The 21,639-nt window shown below is 42.9% G+C and overlaps 1 protein-coding gene across 1 annotated transcript in view; it reads right to left on the reverse strand.

Annotated features, from left to right (window-relative positions):
- Window positions 1–21,639, reverse strand: part of ALMS1 (ALMS1 centrosome and basal body associated protein) — a 178,127-nt gene that overhangs the window by 81,756 nt on the left and 74,732 nt on the right. The window contains exon 8 of the mRNA XM_030190952.1: window positions 17,038–17,165. Coding sequence (XP_030046812.1) covers window positions 17,038–17,165 — 128 coding nt within the window. The remainder of the gene's footprint in view (window positions 1–17,037; window positions 17,166–21,639) is intronic.

Here is a 21,639-nt window from a genome sequence, read left to right on the forward strand (position 1 = left end):
ATTTTTATCCCAACAACTTTATTGCTCTACAATTCAATCTACTTTGCTTTTAGTAAAACTAAAGTTTTGAAAATGACTGTCACTCATGCGAGTGTGCTTGTGAGTTATTACTCCAGCACAGCTAAAGTAGCAGAAAGTGGATTATTCAGCCTAATAAAAAAGTTCCTTTAAAGACTAGGTAAGCAGGTTTTGATCAAGGGAATCTGAAATTTGACTTCCGTATACCAAAGAGTACTTTATCATCATTATTGTCATTATCATCTGCATTAGTAGTGCTAATTCATCATTTGCATATTCAGCTTCATTATCATGGTCATGCTGTTCAATTACAGAGAAGGCTTCCATTGTCTGTTGTTGTTCTCACAGCTTTTTGTCTGCTGGCAAAATCTGTTTGAATATCTTCAAGAACTGACACAATGTCAAATGTGTGGGAACCCTTCAGTCTTAAGGCCAGACAAGCAGATTTCCCCTTTACAGACTATCAATCATGACCAGAAGTCTGGTGCCAGCTTCAGCTTCATCTCCACTTCAAAGTGACCCAACTCATCACTGTTGTGTTTGGCTGGAGACCAATAACCAGTTCAACAAATATAGGCAACACCACTGTTCTTATAGGTTATATTCACTGAACAGTAAAATTTAAGATGAGATAATCCACTGTTTGCATGATGAGGTGTGCAATAGCAAAATCCTGTTTTCAGTTTTGCTGTTTCAATTGGTTTACTGAGGAGTTGTTATTTACATCTTGCTTCCACTTTTACTTTTTACTTCTAACTGCATCAGATGTAACACAGTAAAAGTAGCAAAAAAATGGTAAAATTATTACTTCAGTAAAAGTAAAAAATGTTACCCTGTACTTCTTTACAAGTTAAAAGTGACAAAACCTTTACAGTAACTAGTTACATTTACTTAGTCACTATACCTCACTGGCCTCAGGCAGCCTACGAGTGCTGCTGGTGCTGCCTGGATGAAGACTGGAGGCTATTTTAGGTACTGGGGGGAGGGGGAGTGGCAGGAGGGAGATGCAGTGTGAAATGCACCCTCCTGTTCAAAATTTCTGGCTATGCCACTGAACGTGATTTGTCTTTTTTCTGGTTCTTCTCCCACACTATTTGGCCCTGCTTAGTTCAGTTTTTAGAGAATTATTTTGTCCCAGATAGGCAGGTAGATTTTAATGCCCTATGTATCTATTCATAACTTATTTTCAACATGTATCTTGGTAGAATGCAGGAAAAGGCACTTAACTGCATCCCAAAGTGGAATATTCAAGTTTTAAAGGCATTGAATAGTGAATACAAATATAATTATGATTTAGACAGTGAAAAAATTGTACAAATTATTGAAAAAGGTAAAATATTAAGAAAGATCTGAGCAACAGTAACAGCCAAATGGGAACTGTGAGGGAAGGGGCACATTAGGTATCTGAAGATAATACTTTATATTATTTCCACAACGCACAATAAAGACAAGTTTTCTTAAGGAGTAATAGAAGAAGAGCAGGCTCAGGGATGGGGTTGGGGGGGGTTGATAATCTACAAGAAAATCTGATCAGGGCGACTGGGGAAGGTAATACTTGCAGAGAAATGGTTTATGTTTTACTTATTTATATATTGTACTGATAGTCTATTTTGATTCTATTTGTTATTTTGAACCTGCTACAAGCAGTGGATACCTGCAAAACTGGTATCTCAAAAGCATGAAAGTTCTTAGGAAAACATGTATGAATAAGAAAGGCTATGAAAAGGTGACCCCCCTACAGCCCAGCCCAGCCCTGTACGTTATTCAAATAAGAGATACTTTGCCAAAATGCATAGAACACTGCATTAATCACAAAGGTGTTGATGCTCAAAACTCAGAAATAGCACCAGAACAGCATGTCTGAACAACTCCCTAATGCTCAATGCTAATGAAATACAAATATAGGCGTGCTTATAGCATTGAGCATTAGGGAGCTGTATAGAAGTTGGGGGGAGGACGGTGCCTGGCACATGCGCTCAAGAGTTGTGCACTAAGTGCAGCTCTTCAGTGCATACCCCAGAATGCCAGAGGGAAGGAGGAGGAAGAAGTGCCGGTTAGTGAAACACATTTTACCACTGGTGCATGCTCTGAAGAACACACTGGCATCGTTTTTTTTTTTTTGCGCCTTTAAATATAAGTGTTTCAATTTTTTTTTTAGTTTGGAACACTTGAAACAAGCGCCAATGTGTGCTTTCACTTCTGGGTCATCTCTGACTCACGTACATTCGTTTCTCACAACCAGCGCTTTGGGCAGTGGTTCCCAAACCTGGGCCTGGAGGCACCCCAGCCAATCAGGTTTTCAGGATATTCACAATGAATGTCATGAGAGAGATTTGCCTCCAGTGGAGGCAGTGCATGCAAATCTGTCTCATGAATATTAATTGTGGGTATCCTAAAACCTTACTGGCTGAGGTGCCTCCAGGACCAGGTTTGGGAACCACTGGCTTAGGGGCTTGCATGGGTTTCCTTCTGCTTCCAAAACCAATCAAAACCAGCAGATTTTAAAGAATAAAGAGATTTCTCATGATTCTAACACTAAAGCGTGCTCCAAGCTGGCGTTATTTTTTGCAGCGGTAAGGCGACTTTGTTTTGTGCACTGTTCTCTAAGTATTGGAAGGGAATAAGAAATGATCTCATTTACATATGCTTAACTACATTAGCATGCTATTTGCGCTAATCCTTGGCGCTCTTGCTGTTCCCGTGCTAGAGTCTTCTGAGCATTTGCACTAGTTAAAGCTAGTCTAGTGCTAATGGCCCTTCACCCATGTTTGCTTTTGAGCATCACAGCCAAAGTGTTTTATTAAACAACTTCACTGCCTTTTCAATTGCATTTTGGAGACAGCAGGGCATGAAAAAATGCATAAAGGTGTGAAGACTTTTACAAGGCACTGTTTATAAAAACAAAGCACCACCTCTTACCTGAAGAGCTGAAGCAAGGAATATTAAAAGGAGCACACACACGAAACCAAAATAGTGCACACACAAACAAAATCACACACCAAACAAGTACATATCATCATATGCAAGAAGGACTAAACTAAAGATTTTTGAGGTCCCTTTTATCTAAACAGTTTACAAATTAAAAGAAACCATACTGTGTAAAACATGTTTTTCATGGTCCTTATGGTGTCCACAAAGGTATCAATCAACACTCCACACAACATGCCTGAAAACAGTGGTAATTATAGCATCACTAATCCCTTACATCAATTCACTGCATCATCTTTAGCCAACGATTAGTACCTGTGGTACTTCCTGGCTGTCACATGCTGGAAGAAGTTAACAAACAAAAATTACTGAGCAGTTTTCACCTTAGTAACTGACAAAAGCTTGTATTACACATGTTTGTACTCATATTTTTTAATTAAATGATTATGTGTTTGACAGTAACCAACTCTAACAACATAGTTTAAGAAACGGTTGTTAAACTGATACAGAACGTGAGTTTCTGTTTATAAGCTGTGTATTAATGTTCTATTACTTTAGCAGTTCTGGTATCATAGGATAACAATATTAAAAAGGCCCTTATTCTCACAGGTGGGAAGTCTATAGAAACTGCTAAACTAGAATTATAGCCCAGCATAAGAACGTCTACGGAAAATACTGTTAAGGTCTGAAAGAACTAAATATACGTACTCCAGAGGGCAGGAGTGAGAATGAATTCGATAGAGGCATTTAAACTGCCCAAAGCTATAAAAAATGTATAAGATTCAGGCATTTTTCTGTGGAAAGAATGTCTCATGACAAGAGGTCACATTGTGGGCAATTTTCAAAATAAGTTTCATAGGTTAAAAGCACTTTACTCACATAAACTGGTTTTCTGAGAACTGTCCAACCTATATGTGTTTAACACTGCACGCACAGTGCAACAATGTGCATATTTTTACCCCCACTGTGGGGCAAGGTTAGGGAGAAGATTGAAGCCATGCTTGGATTTTTACTTGCAAACGTATCTGCACAAAAAAACCCAATCAAAGTTACTTACCTGTATCAGGTATTCTCCAAGGACAGGACATAAAAGCCTCACTTAAGAGAGACATTTACAGAGCTTGGCGAAGGAAGCATTACTGTTAACAATCTTTCCAGAAGCCTTTGAGCAGGCCTACCATTTATGTGCACCCGTTTCTACTTGCCACTGTGGCATAAGACTTTTATTGTGCGCTGATCCAGTGTACATACAAAACACAATATAAAACAATCAAACTTGGAAAGTACCTGCTTTACACAAATGTCACAAGAATGACATTTGTGTATACTTGGCTAGTCTCATTATACTCAATTAGCCAAACAAAGCCAGCTACAGAGTTAAGGCATTAAGTGTGGGTTGTGTCCTCTCTTCCCACTGATTTCTTATCTGGGAAACATGGAGGGGCAACTCCCATTCTGCATGCCATCAGTGCCTTTTCTATTTTCTTTTCCCCTTCTCCCACCAAGCCTTTCACTACATTCCATCCACACAGGACCCACACATGCAAACCCCCCCCCCCCCCCACCACCACCACCAAGGACCACCAGTAGACATTATATCTCTTCCTTGTCAATCTCAACATTTGACCAGATAAATGCCAACACATCTGAATTTTCTCTATAATGGAAATCAAGTTAGAAATCCTTTGCTGTGAAAGAAAGGCAGTTTGAGTTGTGTCTAACAAGGCTCCCATTAATTCCAATGATTGTGATGAGCTTAGATGAGATTTGGGATAACTTATGATGAACTCAACTCTAGCACCTGAAAGATTGAACAAGCAGAACTTTCTGCCCCTTCTTGAGTTGCATGGTTCACCAGCCAATCATCTAAATAGGGAAACATAGCAACACATATGCCTATGAGAGCAAAAGGATCTCTGTTGCCCTCTGCTCTAATACCTCCTAGAAGAGGAGGCTGGGTAGGGTCTGGAGAAGGTCTTAAGAGTGTTACTATCTGCTTGATGAGAGAAGCAACCTCCTCTATCTCATCTCTGAAGAGGCCCAAGGCATGGCAAAAGCTTTTGCTGCACATCTAGTCTTAGGACTAAGACCTTCAGCCAGGCGAGTCTTTGGCTGTCAATATCCATAGCAGAAGCTCTCAATGCCACATCAAAAATATCATAGGCCCATAGCCCCAGGCGACGGAGGAAAGATAGGGGGAGACCGGGAGGGACCTGGCACCACCAGGTGTACACCAGAAGCAACAAACAGCCACTCAACCCCTGTGCTAAACTAGGCCCAAAGGACACCAGTAACCAGATCAAATCAGAGCTGCACAGATATGGCCCTTCACCTGCTAGATACAGAGAATACTGAGGTTTACTTGGCTGCACAGGTCCACATATAGCAAACCTCGGAGGTTCTCTCTATCTCCACCTGCTGGTAGCGGGACACAACCCACAAGTCTCTGGATTGATCTGTGGGATAATATGGAACTGGGGTCTTGGGATAGGAAGCGATGTCGAGACCTCTAAGCCTCCACTCAATATTCTGCATTGCACTCCTTCAACACCAACAAAAATGAAGACAAATATTTCCTCTTCTTTGGACGAGATTTGGACAATAACCACTACTGGTGGATAATCAAGACCTCTTGATATCAACCTATCCCCTGGACCCATGGAGACAGATATTTCCAATGCCATTATCAATAGACTGGGCTAATCACCGAAATGTTTTTCGTACTGCTTCCTTCTGCACAAATCATTCATATTGACCTCTGTGAACAGGGAATACAATGAGGGAAATTATGGTTAAGTCCCAGTCACTGCAGGCACCAAAAATGGTCCTGTTGCACTGGGAAGTCACTAGGGGTCTTCTTTGAGACATATGTTGAAAAATATCTACAGTGAAATCAAATAACTCAATAATGACAAAACTTCCATGGCTGGGAGCCCGAGGCCTATAGGCAGCCTTAACTGGGCTGATGTGAAAAAAGAACATAACTTCAAACTTTTATGAAAAACAGGATGAAGAAACTACTGGGGAACCTGTGCAAGTAAATCACGTAACAGACTTTACAGATGGTGGGACCAGGCTGCTGGCGTCGGCATTTAAAAAGGAGATAGAGCAGCTTTTAAACTAGAAACTGGGGGAAAGCAGACAGTCGCTCAAAAGCGCATGGTTTGGGATAAGGTATCTTTCAAAGAAATCACCAAAACAGGGAAGATAGGGTATCCTGAGAGTGAGGGTGCAAAAGAGACCATAATAGATTGTGTCCTTAAATAAAAATAAAAATCAGACAAAATATTGCAAATTAATACTGTCAAGTACTGAGCCCTTTTTTTACGTATATTAAAAGCAGGAAGCCGGCAAAAGAATTGGTTGGACCGCTAGATGACCGAGGGGTAAAAGGGGCGATCAGGGAAGACAAAGCCATAGAGGAGAGATTAAATGAATTCTTTGCTTTGGTCTTCACTGAGGAAGATTTGGGAGAGATACTGGTGCCAGAAATGGTATTCAAAGCTGACGAATCGGAGAAACTGAATGAATTCTCTATAAACCTGGAAAATGTAATGGGGCAGTTCTACAAACTGAAGAGTAGCAAATCTCCTGGACTGGATGGTATTCACCCCAGAGTACAGATAGAATTGAAAAAGGAACTTGCCGAGCTATTGTTAGTAATATGTAATTTATGCTTAAAATCGAGCGTGGTACCGGAAGAATGGAGGATGGCCAATGTAATACCGATTTTTTTTTAAAAGTTCCACAGGAGATCTGGGAAATTATAGACCGGCGAGTCTGACATAGGTACCGGGCAAAATAGTAGAGACTATTATAAAGAACAAAATTACACAGCATATTCAAAAGCATGGATTAATGAGACAAAGCCAACATGGATTTAGTGAAGGGAAATCGTGCCTCAATCTATTACATTTCTTTGAAGGGGTGAACAAACATGTGGATAAAGGTGAGCCATTTGATATTGTGTATCTGGATTTTCAGAAGGAGTTTGACAAAGTACTTCATGAAAGACTCTGGAGGAAATTGGAGAGTCATGGGATAGGAGGTACTGTTCTATTGTGGATTAAAAACTGGTGAAAAGATAGAAAACAGAGAGTAGGGTTAAATGGTCAGTATTCTCAATGGCGAACAGTAGTGGTCTGTGCTGAAACCACTACTTTTTAACATATTTATAAATGATCTAGAGATGGGAGTAACTAGTGAGGTAATTAAATTTACTGATGGCACAAAGTTATTCAAAGTCATTAAATCGCGGGAGGATTGTGAAAAATTACAAGAGGACCTTTTGAGACTGAGAGTCTAAATGGCAAATGCCATTTAATGTGAGCAAGTGCAAAGTGATGCATGTGGGAAAGAGGAACCCAAATTATAGCTATGTCATGCAAGGTTCCGTGTTAGGAGTCACTGACCAAGAAAGGGATCTAGGTGTCGTCGTTGGTGATACATTGAAACCCTCTGCTCAGTGTGTTGCTGCGGCAAAGAAAGCAAATAGAATGTTCGGTATTATTAGAAAAGGAATAAAAAACAAAAATGAGGACGTTATAATGCCTTTGTATCGCTCCATGGTGCGATTGTACCTCGAATATTGTGTTCAATTCTGTTCGCCACATCTCAAAAAAGATATAGTGGAATTAGAAGAAGTACAGAGCAGGGCAACGAAAATGATAAAGGGGATGGGATGACTTCCCTATGAGGAAAGGCTAAAGTGGCTAGGGCTCTTCAGCTTGGAGAAAAGGCGGCTAAGGGGAGATATGATAGACATCTATAAAATAATGAGTGGAGCTGAACTGGTAGACATGAAGCGTCTGTTCACGCTTTCCAAAAATACTAGGACTAGGGGGGGCATGCGATGAAGCAACAAAGTAGTAAATTTAAAATGAGTTGGAGAAATTTTTTCTTCACTCAACGTGTAATTAAACTCTGGAATTCTTTGCCAGAGATTGTGGTAAAGGCGGTTAGCTTAGCAGAGTTTCAAAAAGGTTTGGACGGCTTCCTAAAGGATGTTACGTTTCTGCTAGCAGGCTGAGGAGGGGTGGGAACCTCTCTGCTAGAGTAGCTGGGAAAAACTTACCTGCTATTGGTCAGCCGAGTTGTAGCTGACGTCTGCAGCTCAGACATCAGCATCCAGGATCTATTTTTACCTGCTACTCCAGGTAAACGGTGCTTTGGCGTTTGAGCTCTGTGCTTGCCTTTAGCCTTGTAGTCTCTGTGATTGCAAAGCTTGTGCTGTGGAGAAGGGGCAGTTCTGTTTTGCCCTTTCTCTCTGTTTTATGTTCCCTTGCTGTGTGTCTGTATTTGTGCTGATTGCAAAGCTTGTGCTGTGGAGGAGGGGCAGTTCTGCTTTGCCCTTTCTCTCTGTTTTGTGTTCCCTTGCCGTGTGTCTGTATTTGTGCTGAGTTTCGTTTCCCTTCTCTCTTTGTCACCCAGGGAGGTGGTTTATTAGTTCTCCTTGCAGCTGGGTTTAGTCCTAGGGTGCCTGAGCAGTGTCTTGCTGTGTACTTTCTCTTCGTTTCCCTGTTGTGGCTCCTCCCCTTCCCTGTAGCTTGAGTGTGTTAACCCTTTGGTCTCTGGTTCAGAGTGTGTGTGTTCTGTAGCCAGTAGCCTCTGGCTTGTATTTCTTTGTTTTGTTCTGGGTACTGTCTGCCCAGATCTGATTCTCAGTGGGGTTCAGCTTCTCCTGTTACTGCTGCTGTTTCTGGAGTCCCTAAGCCCTGCCGGCTGCCTGCAGGTAGGGGCTCAACTCCTACTGAACAGCGGCTAAGTGCAGGTGAAGACGGTTAGCTTCCCCAGTTTCGCTGTGCCTGCTGTTCCTTGGGGGGTGCCGGTCTGCCAGTCGCTGCCGGCTGGTTCCTGTGTTCTCTACCTGTGAGGAAGCCTGCACCTCTCCTCGAAGCTGGTGTCCTGGGTGAGTACGCTGAGGGCGGGTTCTTGCTACTGTGGTTCAGTCTACCCTGGGCTCCCCTTGACTTCCTTACTGTTGCGGGAGGAGGAGGGGGGTCTGAGCTCAAGGGCTCACAAGCGGGATTGGAGTACAGCTAACAGATAAAGGAAACGTCCATAGACCATTATGAAATTGGACTTGGGGAAAATCCACTATTTCTGGGGATAAGCAGTACAAAATGTTATGTACTTTTTTGGGATCTTGCCAGGTATTTGTGACCTGCATTGGCCACTGTTGGAAACAGGATGCTGGGCTTGATGGACCTTTGGTCTGTCCCAGTATGGCAATACTTATGCATCTACTTATGATAAAAAAAGGCAACAATCGTATGATTTGAGCATTGATGTGACCATGACACAAAAAGGGTCCAATGTATATGTTTAATATTATTTAAAATACCGCTTAACATATACTACTACTACTACTTAACATTTATAAAGCGCTACCAGGGTTACGCATATAGATCAAAGCAGTTTATAATACATATAAAAACAGGCAAACAAAAACAAAACAAGCATAATAACAAAAAAACTAAATCTAATAAAAGGAACTGCATTGTTTTGATAGAAAGATCTAAAGCACACTCAGAAGAATCATTAAAATCCATCCCACGCCATTGCAAATCGTATTCTGCAGAAAAACTAGTATGTCATATCACCACCTAGTTCAACATTAAAAGCTTCCTTGAAAAAAAACAAAAGTACAATGTTTTTTCTGTAGTTGCTCCATGTGCCAAAGCTGATGTTTTAAGCCATCATGATAGCATTCTTTAAATCTGGAGAGAAAGAGGTACATAACAATTTTAATTCTTCTGAATTAATCTTCCCTAACTTTCTGATAAACCTCAGTTTATTATCTTTCTGAACAGTAGATCCCTTATGAAAGATAGTAATTTGTGATCAGGCCAAGAAAATATTGAATAAGAGAAACATGCTAATGAAAAGGCTTCCGATGAACTGGACATAAGTTCCAGTGCATGGTCTGAGGAATGTGTTGAAAAAAGAATCCATTGTTTCAATCCAAAATCTGATATAAAATCTCTAAAATAGGATGTACATGAATTCAAATCTTCATAATGTATATTAAAAAAAACCTAGGATTATCACATTAGGATGCTGGACAACCAGATGAGCTAATAGTAACATAGTAGATGACGGCAGAAAAAGACCTGCACGGTCCATCCAGTCTGCCCAACAAGATAACTCATATTTGCTGCTTTTTGTGTATACCCTACTTTGATTTGTACCTGTGCTCTTCAGGGCACAGACCGTATAAGTCTGCCCAGCACTATCCCCGCCTCCCAACCACCTGCCCCTCCTCCCAACCACCGGCTCTGGCACAGACCGTATAAATCTGCCCAGCACTATCCTCACCCCCCAACCACCGGCTCTGGCACAGACCGTACAAGTCTGTCCAGCACTATCCCCACCTCCCAACCACCAGTCCCGCTGCCCACCACCGGCTCTGGCACAGACCGTATAAGTCTGCCCAGCACTATCCCCGCCTCCCGATCTTGACTAAGCTCTTGAAGATCCATTCCTTCGGCACAGGATTCCTTTATGCTTATCCCACGCATGTTTGAATTCCGTTACCGTTTTCATTTCCACCACCTCCCACGGGAGGGCAATCCAAGCATCCACTACTCTCTCCGTGAAAAAATACTTCCTGACATTTTTCTTGAGTCTGCCCCCCTTCAATCTCATTTCATGTCCTCTCGTTCTACCACCTTCCCATCTCCAGAAAAGGTTCGTTTGCGGATTAATACCTTTCAAATATTTGAAAATATAATATGTGGTATATATTATCCCACACACCTGCTGAAAGTCCAGGCAGACAATAAAAAAGGGCTATATAAAGAGGAGTGTGCAAATTTAATTTCCATATGAGGACTTCTTTGTATGGGAAAGGGAAATGGGACTTGATATACCGCCTTTCTGAGGTTTTTGCAAATACATTCAAAGCGGTTTACATATATTCGGGTACTTATTTTGTACCAGGTGCAATGGAGGGTTAAGTGACTTGCCCAGAGTCATAAGGAGCTGCAGTGGGAATCAAACCCAGTTTTTAGTATGGTAACGATACTGCTGTTATTTCTATCCACAAAGAAGTTAAGATTAAGGATGTCTTACATGAAAGCGGCAGGCGGGAACAGGCGAATACGTGAAATAGGCCTGCTCAAAGGCTTCTGGAAAGATTGCTGGAGAAGTGGAGTAGTGCATCCTATGCCAGGCTCTATCAATTACTTGTACATGAGGATTTATAAATCCTGCTTGTCTTGGAGAAAAGAGGTTCAAGTGTGTGAGTAATATTTTCCTAATGATTTAAAAACTAAAAGCATTTGCACACTTTTACTTAGAAAATTAGCACAAAGGACACAAGTAAAAAATATCCATGTACTTTGCAGCCATATGCATAAAACTGTCCCCATTAAAAATAAAGATTATACTTAGGGGTAACATTAGATGCACAGAATAATCTCCCTCTTAAGTTGGTGGAGCCAAGTAAGCTATCAGAACTGAAGAACGCACAGGGTAAACACAGAGGCTCCTTAATTGTAAGAAAGCAAAGACAAAGATGTAGATCAAGCAGATTCTGCAGCCAGGGGTATTTAACAGGGGAAGGTGCACCCCTGAGCAACCATCAATTTATTCCCTCTTCCCCTTCCTAAAACTATTGTTCCAATCAAAATGCCACTGCAGTGTGAATCAGTCCTGGATCTCTAAATGACAAATTGGTCCCCTTCCACACATGAACAACAAATGCAAGAGTGAGTCAGTCTCTGACTATTGCTACTCAAGCAGTTAGAGATCAGGAATACTACAGAAGCAATGTTTACAGCCCCCAGGAGGGAAAAAGGTCCTATTTATCATTCAAAGATATCTAAAGGCTTGCTAAGCAGTGCTCATACAACAGACTGTTCACCTTAGCCAGAAAATGGTTGCTGGAATGTTTGGATTATATGAAGTGGGAGATGGAAATTAAAAAATTGGAAACAGTCACCCACTGGCTAAGTGGCAGTGTTCTGCACTGTCATGTGAAGGACCTGGGTTCAATTTTTGTCTTGGATCTTCTGCTCCTTGGGTCAGGCTGTGCTGGGGATACTGCAGAGTCACAATCACTACACAAGGATGACACCTAGCAGAAAATCTAAGGACTTACAAAAACTCCTGAGCATGCCCTAGGGCAGTGATTCCCAAACCTGGTCCTGAAGGTACCCCAGGCAGTCAGGTTTTCAGGACATCCACAATGAATACTCATGAGAGAGATTTGTATGCAGTGGAGGCAAATCTCTCTCATGAATATTCATTGTGGATATCCTGAAAACCTGACTGGCAGGGGTGCCTCCAGAACCAGGTTTGGGAACCACTGCCCTAGGGTATGACCCTAGCCAAGGACTGCCACAGCAATGACTGGGTTGACTGAGTTGCAAGAGGGGTATAAGTAACATAGGAGAAATTACCTCAGGATAGCTATGAATCAAAGGTCATGGTACCACAAACCTAACTGGGTCATGTTCCCACTGAACTAGAATCCCAATCACACCGAGTTATTTACTGGGCAAACACAACATGAGCAATTTTTGTACCTGTTATTTTTTAATGGTAGAAAAATGACCTCAAGGCAAGAGATTTTACAAAATAAGAGAAGTGAAGATAGTGCAAGACAAAGTAATATAAAGAAAGGCTTTATACAAAAATGAAAGCAAACAATATCAAAAAGATGAGACAAGATCAAAAAATGTAGTGCTTCTTTTATGTATTTGCTCCATACAGTGCACTACTCCATAACACCAGTTAGAAGAGTGTTGCAGAACTCTAAAAGAGGTGCCAAGCTTATCTCTACTATAATGAAAGGCACCTTCAACGTTCTGAAGCTGACTCCGGGGCTTCACTGAAGTGAAGGGTTTGTAAGGATCGTTAGGTTCGTCGCTCTGTAACCATCTCTCTTGGCCCCGCCCTCGTGCCTCTGATAGGTCCGCCGCACTGATGTCATCACGTTTTGACGTCCTTGACGTCATCACGTTTTGAAGTCGAGGGCAGCAGACCTATCAGAGGCGCGAGGGCGGGGCCGAGAGAGATGGTTACAGAGCGACGAACCTGACGAACATTACAAACCCTTCACTTCAATGAAGCCACGGAGTCAGCTTCACAACGTTGCAGGTGGGTGGTTGGAGGGGAGGGGGGGGGAAGAGAGGGGGCAATGACTCTGGAACTTGGAGGGGGCCGGACCCTGGAACTTGGAGGGGGGCCAGGCGGACCCAGAAATTGGGATGGAGGGAGGGAGGGTGACCCTGAAACTGGGAGGGAGGGGGAGAGGGGGGGAAATGACCCTGGAACTGGGTGGGTGGGTGGGAGAGAGGGCCGACCCTGGAACTTGGAGGGGGTGCGGGCGGACCCTGAAACTGGGAGGGGGCCCCTGGCACACACTCTCATTCTCACACACACACACACACACTCTCTCGCACACAGTCTCACTCTCTCTCTCACACACACTCACACATTCACTCTCTCTGTATCACACACTCACTCTCACACACACTCTGTAAAACACACACACTCCGAGGAAAACCTTGCTAGCGCCCATTTCATTTGTGTCAGAAACGGGCCTTTTTTCCTAGTTAAAAATAAACACTACCATCCTTAGTACCATGTCCTTACTACAAAATCTTAGATTGTGAGCCCATTAGAGACAGAGAAAGTACCTGTACATATAATATGTAAACAGAAAGGCACTATAGAAAATGCATTACCCCACTACCCATTACATTACAGAGAAATTACTTTAAAGTCATAGCCAGCTACAGGTATCAACAGACAACCAGTGGCGTTCCTAGGGGGGCGGACACCCGGGGCGGCGCCCTGCCCCGCCGGGTGCAGCACCCCCCCCAATGCAGCGCGGACCCCCCCCCCGGGTGCACGCCGCTGGGGGTGGGGGTGCCGCAGTGCGCGCCTGCTCAGAGTTCCCTGACTTCGCGCGTTCGCTGCAGCTCCCTCTGACCCGGAACAGGAAGTAACCTGTTCCAGGGCAGAGCAGAGGGAGCTGCAGCGAACGCGCGAAATCAGCGATCTCAGAGCAGGCGCGCGCCGTGGCACCCCCCAGCGGCGTGCACCCAGGGCGGACCGCCCCCCCCCCCCTTGGTACGCCACTGCAGACAACTATTCACAGATCATATTGTCGCTGGTTTCTCTCACCCACTATAGCTCTAAACTGAATTATACTACTGTGATCACTTATTTTCCAAAGCCTGCTCTGCACTTTTCAGTATATGTACTCTGTATTCCCCTTCCCTCCCTAAACATAGCCACCCATATCCTGAACTACTCTTCACACATGTGACCAAGTGGACTCTTGTCCTTGAAAGCTCCTGTCACTTCAAAAAAAAATTGGTTAGCTTGTATTATAACACCAGTCTCTGTTCTTTTTGTTACTCCAGACTACCATGGCTACTATTCTAGAAGTTTTCTTCACTGCACAACAGTATGTCACAAGCATTACCCTTTCTAAAACACTGAGCAGAGCAGCCAGCTCAGAGGGACTCAGGAGTTCAAGCATTTGTGCAACTCAATAACCTAGATCCCCCTCACTGCGATGAGCATTGTGAAGGCCAAGCAAGTCTGGGCAGGTTTTCTGACAAAGTGTAATCTACTGATTGCCGGCTGAACTCAACAATTAATGCTTTCACTGGAACAAAGAAAAACACACCTACAGAAGTTAACTACAAAGCTGGGATTCAGATGTAGTAACCCTAGAAACAAACCTTGGCTTTGGCCTACTGAGAGCAAATCTTTTCCAAAGGAAAACTGGCATCTAATAAACAAGTCAAATTGTTCTGTAACAAACAATGTTTATAATGAATTTGCTAGGTGGGGCTACTGTATATTTTCAGCTCAATACTTAGCAACACTCATGCAGTGGCTAACTTGGTGTGTAGGTCCTGGAACTAAAGGCAACCACAGTCTGTTCCCTTCAAAGAGGGATCTGCTACTACAATGATTTGGATGTCCTTGCACGTTCCGATCTTGTGGGGGGGGGGGGGGGGGGGGGGGGGGGGCAGGGCGCAAGCTGAAAACAACTGTTGAGAGAACTGTGCTTGTGGTCAGTTTAGGTAGGTAAGAAAAACAGGGACGTCCTTTTTATTTTTCTTCAGAGAAGTCCTTCCTAACTGCATATAAGAAAAACACGTCCAAGAAGGACGCCCATCACAAAAGCTGAAGGAATACGCCAGCTCATGTTAGATGTCCCTGACGAGCACTTGGATGTTTTTTTTTTCTTTCCGATTCCCTCACAGCAGCCCCAACGAGAGGTGCAGACCTCCCATTAGGGGTTTCCACGGTAAGGGAATCGGAAAATGGTAGTGCATCTCATTACAATACGGTTTCTACACATTATAATACTAATGTGCTCATCTGCATTCCGTTTTCGTGAGCTGCTACTGTGATCGGAAAATGGCTGGGAGAAGCCTTTAGTGCATGCCAGGGTTTACTACTTGCTCGTTAATGGCTCGTTAAGTTTAGTGCATCTGACCGTGAGCCTGGATATTCAATGCCGGACTTTTTCCAGTGACCGGCATTGAATATCTGGGTTTTTTTTAGCCGCCATAAACTTAACTGGCTAAGTTTATCTTCAGCGCTGGCTGGTTAAGTTTATAGTGGTCAAAGATAGGCCTGCTATTTATACAGTCCAATATGTCTGCTTAACTTAGCTGGTGAAGTGCAGGATATTTGCAGCTAGCCGGCTATATCACACGATATAACTGGTTAGTCGATATGTGCTGATCGCGAATATTCAGCAGGAGATAGCTGGTAATCCCCCACTAAATATTTGCGGATAGCCGGTTAAGTGCTATTTAACCAGCCAGGAGCTGTTCCTGGCCAGTTAAATAGCGCTGAATATTGGCCAGTATACGCTTAGTTTGGTTGTTGGCATATGAAAGCCAGTTGGAAACTTTTCCTCTAAAAATGTTGACTGAAGAGCACCTAACCCAGTGATGTGCTGGAAACCTCTATACATGCTTGAAACATTTCTTCCAGCTTGACACACCAATATGATTCACTGTGTTTTCTTGTAAGAACACCACATGGCTCACAGGTACCAGTAGTAAACACAGAGATGAAATTAGGCATTAGAAGGGGATGAAGGGTTGAGTAATCTTGGGAAGGGTGTAATTAGTAATAGGAAGAGGAGGCTAGTCATTCCAAAATCAGTTTACAAATTTGTTAAAAAAACAAGGTGTCATCTTTTTCTTTTTTTTTTGGGGGGGGGGGGGGGGAGGCGGGAGCAGGATGTAGTGGTTTCATTTTGCTTCTCTCCACACTCGTCCTTCCCTACACCCCTTCCCGTGCACTCCGCTCCATGGACAAATCCTTCTTATCTGTTCCCTTCTCCACTACTGCCAACTCCAGACTTCGCGCCTTCTGTCTCGCTGCACCCTACACGCCTGGAATAAACTTCCTGAGCCCCTACGTCTTGCCCCATCCTTGGCCACCTTTAAATCTAGACTGAAAGCCCACCTCTTTGACATTGCTTTTGACTCGTAACCACTTGTAACCACTCGCCTCCACCTACCCTCCTCTCCTCCTTCCTGTACACATTAATTGATTTGATTACTTTATTTTTTGTCTATTAGATTGTAAGCTCTTTGAGCAGGGGCTGTCTTTCTTCTATGTTCGTGCAGCGCTGCGTACGCCTTGTAGCGCTATAGAAATGCTAAATAGTAGTAGTAGTTCTTAGAGCTTCTATTGGGATCATAAAGCCATAAGCTTGCATTCACATCCCCTTCCCCCCTCACTTTTCAACCTCTTCCTCCTTCAGTGTAGCCCATTATCATATTAATAATCCTTGGTCAAGGTCATAGACAAGATGCCCTGCAGACCCAAGTACCTGTGCATTGAGAATTTGGCCACTAGGTGCTGCCAGTTTGTAAGCTGCAAGAGATTATAAATACTAACTCTGCAACAGCCTCAAACCTTTACAACATGAAGTGTAGAAACTGGGCTTAGCAACTGTACTCAGGTCTAGTGCAGGGCAACAAACAGCATTGCTGCCGTTGGGCCAGCCTAAAACTGGAAAATGTAATGTGTATTACAGAAGTTCAACTCTTTCTTCACCCCAAGGCCTCATCTCATTTTAGTTGGTGTCCCACATACCTTCGTTGAGCTGGCCTTTGCATTCTGTAACAGTTCTGCTTTGATTTCTTCAATTTTCTTCCTGTCTTCTTCACTGAGGTCGAACTCAGAGCCTCGGGGCTGGCTGACCAGCTTCATTTTCACCCAGACTGTGAAAAGAGAATAAAATCATTACAACAGATAGCATCTGGACAACTCTTAGCAGCTGCCGGTATTCTCATTATATGTTGCTTCAAAGAAAGTTAAGGAAAATGTATTGCATTGCTAGCATTTGCACATAGCAATGAATAACCTATGCAAATAGTAACTGCTTCTTGATACAGACATTGCGCTCTTTCAGCTTATGCTTAAATCACTGATTCACACAACCAATGAACAGCTGTTCCATAGCATCTAAAAATAAAGGGTATTTTTGTTGCTGCTTCATTACCATTTTTGAATAAATCCTGTTGGATGATATTATATGTTATGGCACATACTCATTCTGGATACTGCGAAATGTCTAAACTGCTTTCAAATAAACTTTTAAAGGAGCAATACATAGTACTACACTTACCAGACTCACAAACCTAAGTCCCAAAAACATTCAGTCTCTGGTGCATGTTAGTGCCTGGGTACCACCCACCCAAGACTGCCCAAGTTTCCTAGTCCCAGGATTCTTGGGTCTTCCCAAACCCAATTTCTGGGCTACAGCCAGAGAAGACCCAGCTAGGGCTTCCCTTCATCCAGCATTGGCATCCACAGCACAGGAACAGGAAAAGGCCTGTGCATTTGCATTCCTGCTGGAGAGAAGAGCTAAGGAGGTAAAGAGCTGAGAGGGGATTATAGAGAAGGGGTAGAACCATGAGGAAGAGAAAACTAGATTGTTTACTTGATCAAGTGTTTCTTCATACACAACAAAACAGTCATCCACATAAGCAGGTGATGTCATTTAACAGTAGCAATGTGAAAAAAGTCTCTCACAGACCAGAAAAAACAGTTACTTAAACCTGTAGCAGGTGTTCACTGAGGACAGCAGGATAGGAATCTTCACATCTGGGTGACGTCATTCATTGGGACCCAAGCTGGAACCTTTCTTTGGCCCCCTATCAAGAAATTCTGAGAACTTCCCACTGTGCACGTGGACCTCTTCCTTGCTGCTGCAGTCACATGGGACTCCCACAGTCCAGTCCACTGCAAGATTCTTAGAATAAAACTCCTCGTGGATGAGGAAGAGTTTGTTAGAATTCTTATCCTGCTGTCCTCAGAAGACACAGAAACAAAGAAAAATGTAGGCAGATAAAGAACATATGGCTATTCCAGTCTGCCCATCCATGCCAACTACTCTCCCTATCACTCCCTTAGAGATCCTATGTACTTGTCCCAATCTCTCTTGAATTCACATACTGTTTTTGTCTCCACCACTTCCACAGGGAGGCCATTCCACAAAATCACCACCATTTCCACGAAGAAGTATTTCCTCAGGTTATTTCTAAGTCTACCCCCTTCTTCCATATGCCCCCTCATTCTAGAACTTCCTTTCAATTGAAAGAGACTCACCTCCTGTGCATTTATGCCGCTTAAGTATTTAAATGTCTCTCTCATATTTCCACTCTACTGCCTTTCTCCCAAAGAACACATATAGACATCTTAAAGTCTGTCCCCAAATGATGACAAAGACCACTGACCATTTTTGTAGCTGCCCTGTTGACCAACTCCACCCTGTTTATATCTTTTTGAAGGTGAGGTCCCTGGAATTGCACACAATATGCAAAATGAGGTTTCACCAGAGTCTTATACAGGGGCATCTTCACCTCTTTTTCCTACTAGCCATTCCTCTCCCTATGCACCCAAGCATCCTTCTAGCTTTCACCATAATGTTTTCTACCTATTTAGCCACTTTGCAATCGCACCCAAGTCCCACTCCTCTTTCATACACAAACGTTCTTCACCTCCTAAACAGTATCATTCCCTCAGGTTTTTCATCCCAAATGCATGACCCTGATTCTATAGCATTAAATCTAAGCTGCCATATTTTAGACCATTCCTCTAGCTTTGCTAAATCCTTCCTCATATTATCCACACCATCAGGGGTGTATACCATATTTCAGATTATGGTATCATCCACAAAGAAGCAAAACTTACCAGACAACCCATTCAGCAATATTGCTTACAAAAATGTTAAAAAGAAGTGGCCCAAGAACTGAACCCTACGGCACACACCACTGGTAACATCCTTTCCCTCAGAATTAGCTCTATTTACCACTACCCTCTGTTGCCTTCCACTCAACCGGTTCTTAACCCAGTCAGTCACTTTAGGGCCCATACCAAGGGCACTCAGTTTATTTAATACTCATCTACGTGGAACTGTGTCAAAGGCTTTGCTAAAATCTAAATACACCACATCTAGCGCTCTCCCTTGATCCAATGGTCTGGTCATCAGTCAAAGAAATTAATCAGATTTGTCTGACAAGACCTGCCTTTAGAGAAGCCATGCTGCTTTGGGTCCTGTAATCCTGTAATTGGACTCAAAAAAGCTTTACTATTCTCTATTTTAAAAACGTTTCCATTAATTTACTTATCACAGAAGTCTAACTTACCAGCCTGTAGTTCCCAACCTCTTCCTTACCTCTGCTTTTGTGGAGAGAGACCACATCTGCTCTTCTCCAGTCCTTTGGGGTCACTCTTGACTCTAGAGAAGCATTGAAAAGGTCAGCCAGTGGAGCTGCTAGAACTTCCCTAAGTTCCTTTGGTACCCTCGGATGTAACCCATCCGGCACCATTGCATTGTCCTCCTTTAGTTTAGCCAGCTCCTCACAAACACAATCCTCTGAAAATCGTTCAGAGACTAGCACACTTCCATTCCTATTTGTGTTTGTCTTTTGCAGAAATATTTAATAAGCAATTCCGCCTTATCTATATCAGCTTCTACATATTCCTCCCCTTCACCCACCTTTGAGTCTCACAATGCCACTTTTTCACTTCCTCCTATCACTAACATATCAAAAAATTTCTTAATCCCCCCCCCCCATTTTACCATATCTGTATATTTGCTTTCCTGACTACTCTACCAGTTTCTCTTAGCTTTTCCAGATATTGTTGCCTGTTTTTCTCTTTCTGTGATCTCTCGTACTTTATAAAGGCTAACTTGTTTTCTTTATCTTTTCAGCTACTACTTTTGAGAACCAAAGCAGCCTCCTTTTCCTTTTAGTTGCTTTCTTTACAAAAAGGTTTGTTGCGCTTACAACAGCTCATTTCTGTTTTGCCCACTGCTTTCCAACTCCTTCCAGATGTTCTCATCCAGACAGCAATTCCTTGAGGTAGTTAAAAAGACAGGTTGCCTGCTCTGGCCAGTCCGGGGACCTCTTCTCGTCCTGCCTCCTAATGTAACTTCCTGTTTCCTTGTAGGCAGGATACAACAGAGACAGTCTGTATTAATCATTGCCCTCCACCGCCACTGCACCTAAGTGACAGCACACACATTACTGTTTAGCTGACACCAACCAGTACATATTTTATAAAAGTCTGCTCCCCCTGACGTCAAAACCTGGCTACGCCTCTGGGTAAGAAATAAGGTGTAGAAGGGATGAGTGGCAAGGAAGGAACTGGGCTTGGTGAGGGGATGAGAGGCAGAGGTAGATAAGGCTAGAGAGAGGATGAGAACAGAGAATGAAAATTGGAGATTAGAAAAATGGCTGTAATATGGGACTAGGAGTCTGAAGAAAGAAACAAGAAATACAGGTCATAATGGGAGGACTAGAATAGGCATAGGAAGTGGAGCAAGAATGAGAACAAGAAAGGGGAGAGGGAGAAACAAAATCTAGCTGTAGGAAGATAAAAAGGCAGATATGAAGAAAAATATGAAAGAGAAAAATCAATGTGAGAGTTAGATGGAAGGGAGGAAGGGAAGAAGACAGGTTGAATGAAAAAAATGAAACAAAAACAAAACTGAGAATGGAGATTCTGGAAAAGAATTTAAGAGAAAAACCACAAGCAAAACTGACAGGCCAAGACTAACCCAAATTGTAAAATAAAAAGATCCGATGAAGGTAGAAAATACTTATTTTTAATTTTTAGAGCATGAAAAATGTACGCTTTTAAAATGTTAACTTCTTGTCTTTTGTTCACTACAGAAGGAAATGCATTTCTGTTTCTCAAGCTCCACTTTTCACATGGTCTACATTTGGTGTGTTTCCATTTTTTTAATCTGCTTTTTTATTTCTAATTTATAGTTTTTCATTCTATTGTAAACAAAGTGAGGGCCCAACGCTGGCAAGAAGGCTGACTATCTGAATCACCGGTGCCGGACGGAGAACGCTTCAGGGCACTGAAAATGACCACGCGGACTGTAGAGAGGCTGTGGGAGAAACGCGAAAGATGTAAGACTCGGGGAGGGGGTGGAGAAGGGAGAAAGAGTTGCCCAAGGAGGTTTTAATAGGAGTGGAAGTGAGCCTATCTAGTACATTGTAAGCAAAGAAGCCGGTTTGGTTAATCTGTTTCCACTCCCCCGCGCAGCCGTCATTGAGCCGTTCACTCAAAACAAAGCAAGCAAACTTATGAGCTGCTGCCTCCACCTTGTCATTTTTTATTGTTGGCCCATCTGTAGCAAGTCTAAAGCTGTTTCAGTTAGATAGGCAGTGCCTT

This window comes from Microcaecilia unicolor, chromosome 2 (genome assembly GCF_901765095.1).
Source record: "Microcaecilia unicolor chromosome 2, aMicUni1.1, whole genome shotgun sequence".
Taxonomy (NCBI): Eukaryota; Metazoa; Chordata; class Amphibia; order Gymnophiona; family Siphonopidae; genus Microcaecilia; species Microcaecilia unicolor.